Source organism: Clytia hemisphaerica, unplaced genomic scaffold (genome assembly GCF_902728285.1).
Source record: "Clytia hemisphaerica strain Z4C2 unplaced genomic scaffold, Clytia hemisphaerica genome assembly, whole genome shotgun sequence".
Taxonomy (NCBI): domain Eukaryota; kingdom Metazoa; phylum Cnidaria; class Hydrozoa; order Leptothecata; family Clytiidae; genus Clytia; species Clytia hemisphaerica.
This window is the reverse complement of record NW_027104315.1, coordinates 193,170-206,419: the sequence shown is the minus strand read 5'-3', so window position 1 is coordinate 206,419 and position 13,250 is coordinate 193,170. Positions and strand designations below refer to the sequence as shown.

Sequence of the window (13,250 nt, the reverse complement as noted above, 5' to 3'; positions counted from 1 at the left end):
ATTGTGACGGAATATTGTTGGACTTTTTATACAGCACCTGACCCCGAGAATGTAGTAAACCCCGAGAATGTAGGTTTCTCATTTTTTAGCATTGTAGCCCTAACGATAGTTCAACTTCATAAAAATTTGTTTCAGAGCATACTGTTACATCTTACTGATTATTTCTGGACAGAAAATTTTAACTTGAATTAATTTTTTCCAACGAAAATCTGAATGGAAGTTGATTGGATATTACCCGAACTGAGACATCTTTTAAATAAATCCTCTCTAAATCGAAATCTATTGGAATTAAGTTATGATGATAGGGTATTTTCTTAGTTCTGATGAACTAAGGAAATGGGGAAAATAGTCCATTTCAATATTTACTGTTCTGAGTTAGATATTTTGACGAAAATGTTTGACCTAACTTTTGGGGTTAGTTGACCTACAATTTGGGGGCCTTTATAACCCGACATAAAAAGTCTGTCAAATTATATAAAACTTGTTTGTTGTACTTTTATAACATGAAAGTACTACCTGAGAGATGATTAATGTTGAAATTTTGAGCTTTTACGACGTGTCCCAGACCCGTTGGGGCCCCAGCCCAATCAGAAAATTTGCCTAAGTTTGGAGCAATAGAATTTCTATTCCAATTTGGACTAAAGTAGAAATTTTTGGACCCGATGTGGGAAAAAGTTCCACCCGGGCTGTGAGGCAGGGGTGTTGTTACATTATTCACATATTTCAACACAAAATTTTCAACCTACAAAATAAAAACAACTTTCTTGTCTCTTCTTTTCGTCCTTCCTTTTACTTTTCCTCATTTGTAGTACGATGAAATTAATATATTTGTTAATTTTTTGTCAGCGTATATTTCTAAAGTATGAATTTCACTTAGAGAACAATGATTTCCGATGAATACCGAAATTCCATTCTCAACAACCGAATCTTTTCACCTACATTCTGGGGGTTAAAAAGTGAAAAAATCCAATTTTCAGAATAACAAAATGCTCTTTAGAATATTGTTTTCGCATAAAACATTTCTAAAATTTGCTGTTAAAATTAATCCAATTAAAAAAATATCAACATTTTACTATTACTAGATTTAAAGCCATAAAACCAAACCTACATTCTGGGGGCTATAACGAAAATGGGAGTCAACTTCAAGGACCAAAAAAATTGGTCTATCTATCAAAAGTAATGAAACTAACCCCTGGGAAAGGATTTTGGGAGTTCAAAATTTCGTTGAAAATATTTAATATCTTTTAAAATGCAAATCTACATCTTTCAGGTCTGATTCAAATTTTACCTACATTCTCGGGGTCAGGTGCTGTATAACAAATTTGAAATACAGGCAGCAACGAAGCTCGCTTCAAAGACACAATAGAAGATAGACGTCTATGTAGTCGTTTATAATTTCATGGTTTAATGCTGAGACAATATTTTTTCACTCTTAAAGGGACATAACATTACTTGCGAAATTTGTAAACAAACTGTATGCAGCGGATACAAAATCAAAACAAATGTCACATGTCAAAATAAAAAATCTAACCAAATATGGCTAATTTTGATTGTTCAATTGTTTTACAAGTTTGTTTTGGACACGTGATTTTAAGGGGGTAGTCATATGAGAAATTTGAAATGTCATTTTTTAAACTTTTTGTTATATCTTGTGAAGTAGTAAATATTTTTCAATGAAACTTTCCACAATTGTAGCACAACTATAAAGAATATGAAAAATTAAAAAAAAATTCTAAAAATAGCAAAGACGGGGGTAATATCGTCCAGGGGGTAAAAGCTATAAAAATATTGTGTCAACCTTTTAAGAAAAGCTAATAAAGCTATTCAAAAAATTTTTTCTTGTGAAGGTTAGTATTATGAAAGTCTCCAGAATGAGTGGAAAATTTTTTCCAAATTTCAAGCCAGGGGGTCTGGAACCTAAAATTTGTACTTTTTCAGTTTAAAAGTCAAAAAATGATTTTTTTGAAAAACTGCTTCATTCATCCTGAGGCTTACCATAATGGAAAACTACCCTGAAAATTTCAAGTCAATAGCTTTTCTCAATCCTGAGAAAAGGCTGACAAGGTGCGCGAAAACCCCCTAAAACGTGTTTTGAGAAAACGGCGCAGAAAGTTGAAAATAGAGGTTTTTCTAAATTTTTCTGCGATACATAGACCGTTTTACAAAATTTTTGATGTGGTTGACCAAAATGGATTGACACATAACTTTTAATGTTGAAAAGGTACTGGAAATACTAAAATAGTCCAAGTTTTTTGAAAAAAATGGCCTTCCACGTGCTCCGGGAATCTCCAAGTATTTCGCGTTAACTCTGGCGTACAACGCGTAAACATGGCTTTAAGTCAATAAAAGTGCATTTTCTCATCAAAAAAACTATTGCCAACAAAATATATTATCCTTGTGCTCTCTCAAATCTGTTTATATCATTTACAGTTGAATTTCAGTGTTGATCTTAGGGAAACGTGTCTTCAGGTTGAACGTCAATCATGCATAGTTTTACTCAATTTTCCAGGATCGCCTCTGGCGCCATGAGTGCCATGATTCATCAAAGACTAGATTTCCACTGGATTTAAGACTCATAATGGATACATCATTGAATGTGCTTGGTTCCTTGCCTCAAACTTTATTCAAAGTCTATAGTCCATCACTTTGAAAAGTTCTTTTCGGTGTACAAGTTTTACCGTTCGAAAACATCAGTTCGCAGAATCAAATTGTTGCTTTCACTCAAATTATAGGCTTCCAAAGCTTTCCCAGATGTGAGAAATGAAATGAAACATTCAATAATATCATAATTCAATCCAAAACAATACATAAGCTCAGTTTCCATGTCAAAAACACAGCTGACTGCCTCCAAAATGTGAATGTTTTTGAAAATACCACTTCTTCGGTTACCATCTTTAATTACGTCATATTAAGAAATCCCGGGAAAAAAAGGCGGTATTGACTTAGACGCCCAAAAAGGGCGTAAAAAGAGCTTTCATTTGGTATGTCATCATGCTATGTTTAGAGCAGCCATACGGAAATGAGGCCCTAGCAACGGATGCGATTTCCCGTTGCTAAGGAGAAAATTGTATACCAGGGCTCATAAGAAATCCAATATATCGGCAGATATTTATGCTACGGCCTTGAAATTTTCAGGGTATGTTCAGGAAGGATAAAGGATCCTAAAAAGCCCTAAATCCCGAAATTGATAAATTTTTCACCAATTTTCAAAATCTCATATGACTACCCCCTTAATTGTTCTCTTTAATGACACGTGGTTCGCGCAATGTTTACATTTTACTACTTTTATGTCCCTTTAAGGCCGGTCTCCACTTTCGCGCGACATGATGAGCAAAAAATTTTTGACGTTTTTGTAAGGTCATTAGTCGGTTGAAAAATGAAGCAATTCCATTGGTCGAAATTGACGTAACGGATGAAAAAAGTAGAACTTCTTCAATTTTTTTTCTGTTCGCATGAAACTTTTTTATGATGTTATCTTTTCTTCAGACAAAAAAGGTTGAGAATAAAACTGTAGCCCATTTCGCGCGAAAGTGGAGACCGGCCTTTAGTCTTACTTTAAAAAATCATTGCTGATAGTTAAGAAATGATTTCCATCGAATGTGAAACCACACCATAGCACTTTTTCGTCCACGATCTTTGATGGAGAGTCTTTCTTCATTTCTTTTGTCTCTGGTAATTCCCAAAGAATACTCTGGCCCGTAGGATCATCAAATCCTGTCGTCACTGCCTGTAATAAATAGCAATATGTAATAAAGTTGTCGAGTTATCAAAACACCTTTTTGTGAAGAACAAAGGACAAAAACAACCGCAAAATCAAAATGGCTGACTTATATGGATGATTGTTTGCCTATGGCTGACATTTTGTTTTGTAGTTTTAAGCAGTCTTAACTTCTGGTTTTTCACAGACACAGACAGTCTTAAAAAAACTGTATCAGTCTTTTCTAAGTCCACCAACTCGCACCATTCATCGTCAAATAATTAAGTCTTTTAGCTTAAGATTTTTCACGCAAGGAAAATAATTAATTTCATGAAATTATATTATACCTGATTTCCTCCTGGAACTAAAACAATCTTGTTGATATATAATTTGTGACCTCGCAGCTCTTCAAGTCGTTCACCAGCTAAAATTTAATCGTAATATATTGGTAAGCTTCTTTACAGTGGAATAAAAAAATATTTTCTTGGAACGTTGCTTCAACGTTCATCTAGCCTAGGGTTATTAATTATATCACTCTACATTTATTTTTAAAAGCGTATTTTATTTAAATATTTCCTTTCCAGAAGGAAATATTTGTTAAAACGGTAATTTTTCTCCTTCTCCTTCTCCTTCTCCTTCTCCTTCTCCTTCTCCTTCTCCTTCAAGTCTAACGCCGGTTTTGGTCAATTTCGTGAGTTTGTACATGAGTCTCTTTTTAAATCAAGCTCCGGCGGTAAAAACAGTATGATGTTCTTTTTTCGAGGCGGAAGACGTCATTTTTTCAAGACACGTCGTAGGAAATATGCGTACGGTGGTCTATTCTCCTTGCCAATCGGAAAACGTCGCCCGGTTCGAAAGCGTATTGTTGATCGGACCATACTGCTTTTTAACAGTCATAACGAAGATGGAGGCAAAAAATAGACAACAAATGTTGCTCTTTCGCTATTTTTCTTTGGTTTTAATGCTTTCATGAGTTGAATTGGATCATGTTTTTTTGTACGATTGGCTGGATTCGATGTTTTGTTTACATACTCTTGGTGTGAGAGATACAATCTCTTATCTTAATGGTCTTGGAAAAACAGGACATTTTCTTGTCAACTTTCATGTTTCACAACAAGCTAACTTCATGCCTGTATATTTACCTAAAGTGATATTGTGGATTAATCTGACCTTGCTATATCTGAAAAAAAATACTTGCGACATCAAAAAAGTTTGAACTCACTTTTATGGTACCGTGAGATTGGGTAACTTGCATCAGTGGAGGCTAACATGCATAGCCCTCAAATGAAAGACCTGGCTGGTCATTAAAATACAAAGTTAAATCAAAACCAAAAATGGTAGAGTAGAGCTGCAAGCGGATCTGCGTAATTGTATTTTAATGACCAGCCAGGTCTTTCATTTGAGGGCTATGCATGTTAGCCTCCACTGATGCAAGTTACCCAATCTCACGGTATGCACCACCCAATGTGCAATGGTCAGATGGCGATATGGTTGGTGATGAACTATGATTTAGCTAGCTTTGAGCCAAAAATTTAAACATGGAGCAAAATTGACTGGTTAATGATTGAATTTCCCTTGGTGTTTTTATCTACAACAATGAATTAACTGGTTAGTGACAGTTGGTGAAAACTCTTTTTGTGGGGAAAATTCTGTTGCGGTTCACAGAACTGTAATTTCAAACTTTTTAAGCTGATATAACCGGAACACCTTGGCCAATATGAAGAATGTTAACTCTTAAAATTTTGATTGTATTGAATATGGAATTAAACAATTGGAATCATTGTCTTGAACTGTCTTGAACTTGGTACTTGGAGATTTTCTTCCCCATGCATTTATAATGTGGAAAACTTTGGTCGTGGAGATTTTTTCCACGTGCGTTTTAAACGTGGAAAGTTTTGTTGTGAATTTGGAGATTTTCTTCCCCGTGCATTTAAAATGTGGAAAACTTTGGTTGTGAATTTGTAGATTGTTTTCCACGTGCGTTTTAAAGACAAAAGGTTGAAACTTTTGTTATAAATTTGGAGATTTCTTACATGTGCATTTAAACAATGGAAAACTTTTGCTATGAATTTATTTTCTTCAATACGCGTTGAAAACGTGGAAAACTTTATAAATTTGGAGATTTCTTACACGTACATTTAAAAGATGGAAAACATTTGTTATGAATATATATTTTCTTCAATGTGCGTTTAAAACTTGACATTTTCTTCCACATATGCATTTAAAAAATGAAGAAAACTTTGTTCTCAATTGACAATTTTTTCAAGTGATTTCCTGGCCTGGCATGACAACTTTTTTCCTTTTTGTCATTCTTTCATTTCAGATATTTCCCCTTTTTGGCTAATATTTCTGGCAATAAGCGCTTAAAATAAAATGATACAATTATGCACTATCCCAAGGCCTTTTGATGTGTTCAATAACACAACACTCTACTCAGCAGGTGCGACGCCGGGTGACGGCTAGTATAATACTATAATCCAACTAAAGTCTTCCTATTCTCGGTTACCTAATAGCCGGGGGGATTGGAATAAGGGGGGGTTGGAAAAAATCTCAAAATTAATAAGCGGGGGGGGGGGTTGGAATAAGAATGTTCTGGGTGGAAAATCTTCGAAAAATAAATTAGCGGGGGAGGGGGGCGGCTATTAGGTACCCGAGAGTAACAAAAATTAAAGGTTGTCTAGCCAATTTGGTTACTGCATTGTTATATTCTCAGTCGAGTTCAGCTTGGATATACTCCGTAATCCGTAGGTTTGAACCTTCGTCATCTTAGGAATAATCCTGCAAATACTAGCAATTACATAAACGAACTTTGAAATTCTTGGGGACTTGTGTTGCTTGATGTTATCTGAGATAAAGCACTTTGAAATCTTTTGAGGACATCAATAATTATTTTATCATTTGTAAAGGAAATATTTATCCGCATCTTTGCGGCTCTTGTTCTTTTTCACACGATTTAATTCTGGTCAGTAAATTAAATGGGTACCCCAATGAGTACCCCAATTGGGGTACCATGCTTTTTAAAATAACCCTCTAGCCTAGCGTTATATGGACGTTGTGAACGTTAAATAAATGCTGAAACAACGTTGTGTGCCAGCTGGGTATACCTACTTTACGTATTTATTTTAGCCTCCGTCTCGGAAGAGGACTGGGCCCGAATTTGCGGACGTTTTCACAGTTTCACTTTCGTTTTCGGCTATACGACAGCGTTTTCAAGCAGAAAGCAGAGGAAACCTGTGAAATTATGGCAGGGAATGCTAACCTATTTTTCCAGTGTTTCTCAAGATTGGAGCAAGATTATTGTTCTAGAAAGTTCATAAAGGCCTAATAGTTTCAGATTAGTATGATTTCATCAGAAAAAACATTTACACCAAAGCTCCTTATTGATATGTGAAGGCTACCAAAAATAGCAATGTCCTCCATCAGAACAACTTTAACATAAGGGACAAGGACAGTCAAGAAGTCTACTTCTTTGTTGAAAATTTGCACAAAATACTTAGAGAATATGGTACTATGGAAGCCCATTCTATACTCCTAAATGATAGTTGGAAGATCAGCAGTTGAGAGGGTTGATTAAAATAGAACTCAAAGCACAAAATAAAGTATACATATATATTTGTCCAGAAAGAACTGGCATGTTGTTTGCTTTGTTTTGGTGTTTAAAAATATGTACTTATCAGTCCTAAAAAAATACAAATTCGAATATATATTTACAAGAAAGGATTACTGAAAAAATACTACTGTATGTACTACTGATGAACTAAACTCAAAAACTAAAACTTTACCATAAATTTACATTACGACAATTTAAAAATCTATCTTTAATAGTAACAAAGAAAAAAAACATGGCTCCGAGCTAGTCAGAGCTTCAATTCAGTAGGTATAGAGCTTTCAAAATTTGAAAACAGACACTGCATTGGTTACTACAAGACATACTATCCACACGGTTTTTTCGATTCATGAAAAAAATAAAGTATTTATCAAAAAAAGGTTCTCTTTTTTTTTGGTAATCAATTCCAACAAACAACAATCAATATAACAGTTTTTTGAAAACCATCCCACAGTGTAAACATTATCAACCAACTAAACCCACACCGCCAAAATTGTAAAAATAAGTCAATATAATTTCTATCAACAATTTCTCGTAAAATGTTTTTTTCCAACATTCTGATACCAATCATGGCTGGAGGCATCATGTGTAGAGTGACTGTGTGGCATTTCATTGCTTTTAATGATCACGATACCAAACATTAACCAAAACAAAACTGAGGCCAAGCCAAATCTGTCGATTAAAAATTTCCATTAAAATTATGATTGAAACTTATCTCGTAAAATGCTTTTTTCAACATTCTGGAGGTGTTCAAAGTTAGAGGTATCATATGTAGAGCCAAGCAATACATGAAAAGTCATTTGCTATCCCATTTGCCATGAGATATATATGAGTCAACAAATCAAACAAAAACCAACAAATCATGTCTCTTCACTTTCATGTCACATCGTGTTTATATCAGAAAGCCAATCCACAAGAAGAGCCATCTTCCTTTATTATGGAGTGTTCCAAAACTATTGGTATGTTGTTTAGAAGTAAAGAAACCCACACAGTTTGTTTTATTTTGAAGATTTAACTTGAAAACAAACTGCATCTTTCCAGTAGAAACTCATGTTTCAACCTGCTACATAACATTGGTCAGTCGGGTCTGCTACTAACATGTAATAGTTTTATTATAGCCGAGCTTGAGAATCCGTATGCAGAACTTGTAACATGTATTATGTGTATAATTATGTCAGTCGACTTGAACTATGATACATTACTCACATTTCACTGGATGCATTTTCGCTGTGAAATTATCCGCAAAATTTTCTGACCGTGTTCTGAGACGGAGGCTAATAGGCTTCTGCTCATCCTCTAGCAAAAAAAGTAAACCCTTTTTCCCACAAAATGCCGCTTCTCGCCGAAATTCGGCGAGAGGGCTATTTTTGCTGGCGAGTGCTTATGATGATTAATTTGCAAAGGTACTCTACCTGTTACGAAGTGGCATAGCTTTCGCTGTTCAAATTCAAGATGGCTGTCGAAGCGGGAAGTGGTTTTCGTCGAACTCCAGTAATTTTTTTTGATTTGGGGTAGTTTGTTTAAGGCGAAAGAAGTTTTGTTAATACAATTACAAGTTTTAGAGTATAAAATATGTGTACCAAGAAAAAAATTACCGTCTAGAACATTTGTTATCAAGCTTATAATGTGGAATTTTGACTTGTTTCGGTGGACATTTTGTTCGTTTTGAACGAATGTAGAAAAGATACAGTAATAACAGTTCTTGACAGGTATGTGGTTATTTTAGAAGCTTATGATAGGGAAAGATTGTTGTTATAAGTATCCAATAGTAATATTATTTTGTGGCTTTATCTCTTTCCAGAGAGCCTTCTTCCCTTTTACTTTGTGTCTACTTAAACTTTTTGAAAAAGTGCAGCAGCAGATTCTGTTATACTTTGTTTTGTTAAAGTTTGACAGGGACGGGAAGAATGTTGGAATCAGTTTTATTGATAAAACCCAATATGTCTCATTTAACTAACCTGAAGAGGATCTTTAGAAACAAATAGTTATGGTGAAATTTTCTTTCAAAGTTTTTGAGAAATTCAAATTCGTTGACTCAAAGCTCTAATATCAAAAACTTCGAAAATAAAAAAACATTCGAAAATAGAAAAAAATCATTCGAAAATAAAAGAAACATTCGAAAAGGCGTGCCTGTGGCAAACTCGCATACTTTCGAGTTCCCATAAAACTTAGCAACTCGCCAAATAGCACGAGTCGGCCACCATAAGAGCCACCGTAGCGGGAAACCAATTCATACACTATTAAGCAGACCTATAGGAAGTATAGGTCTGCGAATCAGACTACAGTTACCATAACAACCGAAAATAATTGAATTTTTGTTAAGATTTGATAAAACCTTAGATTACAGACTATTTTTACTTTCCCTTTATTGAAGACTGTGAGCCTGGGGAGGGGTACTAAGAATAGGTAATGATAGGTAAGGGTACAAACTTTCGCGAGCAGAAACTTTCGCGATTTTCGCGAATTTTGGCCCTTTTCGCGAAAGTTAATGTCTTTAAAAATTCTAGGAAGGGCCATTCGCGAAAGTTTATGCTCGCGAAAAATTTTTGACAAAATAGAAAATGTGTAAAACTTTAAACTTTGAATAAAATGTAACTTTTATGCCACTTTTTAGCCTGCTCAAAGCACAAATGTTTCAAGCCAATTCAAGAAGTATTTGTCCCTCTAAGCCATTTTTTTATGTGAAAATTCTCAATTTTACGTCTTGATTCGCGAAAGTTTATGCTCGCGAAAAATATTTTTCCGTTAAATTCGCGAAAGTAAATGTCGTGAATTTCGCGATTTTTCGTCCTCGGGAAAGTTTCTGCTCGCGAAAGTTTGTAAGCCTAAAGTATGTGCCTCCCTCAAGGGTGCCTTTAAAAATCCGTTTTACCAATTTTTCCTACATTTTGGTCCAGAAACGCCCAAGGGTCGAAAGCAAAAAACCTAAATTACCTCTCGCCCCATAGTGAGAGATACTAGAACTTAAGTTAACGATTCACTTCCATATCAATTAAACCTGGATTGTGAAGAAAAAAAACGAAGAACTTACCAAGACTGTAAATTCTCAAAATTTCATATTCCGTTGAACAGATTCTTTTACCATTGTGATCATAACAAACAGAAGAAACATCTGTGAAATTCTTGCTGACACCAGTATCTTTTATTTCGTTGCAAACTTCCATAGATGACTTATCAACTTTCCATTCTCGGATCATCTAGAAAAAGTTTTTAAAATATTTGATTTCAGGGGGGATACAGGGTTGTTCTTTTCCTATCAAGGCTCGATCTAAAGCATATTTCAAATTATTGGTTTCCATCTTCTCTCCTTGTTTTCCCCATCCAACACATCTGGCACACAACGTTACGGGGCCCATATATGCAAACATATTAGTACTAGTAATTTCTTGGTTATAAGGGAAATTCGGGATAAATTTCCCGAGGTCAATTTAAAACATTTCGAAATTTGACCGACTTTTGACCATACTCGCACCCCTTCGTTTATCAAAATTTCTTACCGTTCCCCTGGCTTAGATTTATATTTCGTGCTTGTGGAAAGGATCTAGCGTTTTCATTGCTTTCGAGGTGCATGACCAAAAAATTAGGCGACAAACGTAATTTAGAAGACGATTTGACCGGCTGAAAATGCCGTATGGCCCGTCCTTACGGGAACGTGGAAAACAGGATTTAGGCAATTTTTTGACCGGGCGCTGAGTCCGCAATTTCAATGCTCTGTCTTAGATCTCGTACAAGCTTGTTCTCCGGTTGGTAGAAATTCACCATGGTGAATTTGAACGCCAATGAACGCCGTGCGGCTCGGCAATCGTCCATACAGGAACCTCTTGCGCTGTACCAATTCTGAAAAAAGTCCAGACCGACTTAAGGCGAAATCTAATCGGGCGCTGTGTCTTCAATTTTGGTGCTACGTCTTAGATATTTTGCAGGCTTGTTTTCCGCTTGGTAAAGATAGCTCACACCAGTTTGACTGGCTAAAACGCCCTACAGCCCGGCGATCGTCCTTACGGGGACGTCCTGCAGCGCACCTTTCGCGGCCAGTAGTCCGGCGACCGGTGACGGTGGAGTGATGAAATTTGGCATGCTTCACCCCTTTGATGTGCTTGGCATCTCCAGAAAGTTTCATGTCGTGAAATTCACCCAGTCATTTTTTAAGTTATTATTGTTTGCATTTTAGTTGTTGTTAGTGTTTGCAATTTTCTTTTGTGTTTGTATATTTGCCCCCGCAGGAGCGTAGCGACGAGGAGGCACTCATAGTTTCACGCATAGATATTGGACTGGAATCTCGAAATTTTGTTGTTTTTTTGTGTTTTGTCGCGCAAGCATCCCCGTAGTTAGTCTCTTCCGTAAATGTTCGGTTTTGCATATTTTCATATTACGTTATATGCTATTACCATTATTACATATTACAATCTATTAGTTTTGATTTAGCTTTGAAAAGCTGAAGCGAGTGTTATAAATGCAAATTATAACAGTGTATGATATAACACGAATTACAATATTACTTGCGTGCAAATCATCAAAACAAACAAAATGGCAGACTGGTTATGATGATGAGCTGATTCATTGACTGGAAAAAGTGTTTTGTATGTCAAATTTTGTTTCTTGTCTTTGAAACTGAATACTAAATACTGTAATTTAGTCAGAAGTTCATTTCAGCAATGATTTCAATTCTTTTTCTGGAATCTTTAAAGAAGTTTGCTCAAGTTTTCAAATGTACATTTGATATTTTTGTTCAAACTGTAATTTATCTTTCTCTGTTATTATATTAATAACTAGCTTTATTGTTTATAGAGCTTCTTGAGCTTTAAAGACCATCATATGGTCGTAACTCGAGAAAGTCCTTCTTAACTTGGTAAAGCAAGATACCAGCAAAGTACAAAAAAGTTGAATGTACACATAAGTAAAGTTGAATCCAAAAGTGGTTGAATGTGTTGAATGTCAATCAATGATTTTTTTTTTTTGGTCTTCAAAGTAGATTTACCTCACTTAGAGTGTTTTCACTGTTTGTTCAGTGTGGTAAATCTATTTTAAAAACCTGAAAAAAGTTTGTTTACATTCGTTTAACTTTGCATGCGCACGTTCCACTTTTTCATGCAGTTGTGATAGGGGCCGTCCATATAGTACGTACGCAAAGATTTTCCAAAAATTTGATACCCCCACCCCCCTTGTACGCAGAGAACAATAGAAATGATGTCATTTAAACAATAGATGTACGCTTTTGCTAAACCCCCCTCTCCCCCCTTCACTGCGTACGTACTATATGGATGGCCCCATAGCCTAAATAACTTACGCTCTAGGGTTTGGTGAAATAGCTCCAATTCTAACTTTCCAAGTTAAGGCATTTAACGGTGGTTAGACTAGGCACACAGACAGTCATACAGGAACACCATAAAGTGAGAGTATATAGCTAAAAGCTCAAAAAGTCTAGTTTCCTGAAGGCCCGTCTCTTCATTGTCTGTACTGCAATCATATCTTAATGGCTTCAATCCTTTCAGCTTGGAGAAAAGATCGCATCATGAAAAAGTACTATGCACTTGAAAAAAAATTAGGCAAATTTCAACTTTTTGACTGGTACGTCTGAATGGACCACAATGACATTCCTTTATTTTTCTTTTGCCTGCAATCACAGCGTAAGCAAGAGCAATCTAAGATGTCTGCAGCATTATCGGAAAAGGTCTATTTAGTGAATGATCATGACATATATTGTTGTAAGAAAAAACAAACAAACAAGGAGATGTGAAAGTCAGTAAGATAATGATACCATGATTTTCGAAATATGTTTTTGAGAAGCTTTTCCAGCTTTTCTTTGAATTTTATTTAATTGTCAAGCTGCATGAATTCTTCAAGTATTTTGTTAATGGAATATAATTTTTTTTTCAATGAATCAATAAATAATTAAATCAATCAATTATTCCTGATTATTTTTTATGCTTTAATTTTTAAAGCATT

At 35.3% G+C, this 13,250-nt stretch overlaps 1 protein-coding gene across 1 annotated transcript in view; it reads right to left on the bottom strand.

Moving 5' to 3' along the window:
* LOC136817579 (telomerase protein component 1-like) overlaps positions 1-13,250 on the bottom strand; it is a 35,171-nt gene that overhangs the window by 5,198 nt on the left and 16,723 nt on the right. Inside the window, exons 13-15 of the mRNA XM_067073903.1 lie at positions 10,336-10,501; positions 4,045-4,121; positions 3,555-3,727 (exon numbers count right to left, since the gene is read on the bottom strand). Coding sequence (XP_066930004.1) covers positions 3,555-3,727; positions 4,045-4,121; positions 10,336-10,501 — 416 coding nt within the window. The remainder of the gene's footprint in view (positions 1-3,554; positions 3,728-4,044; positions 4,122-10,335; positions 10,502-13,250) is intronic.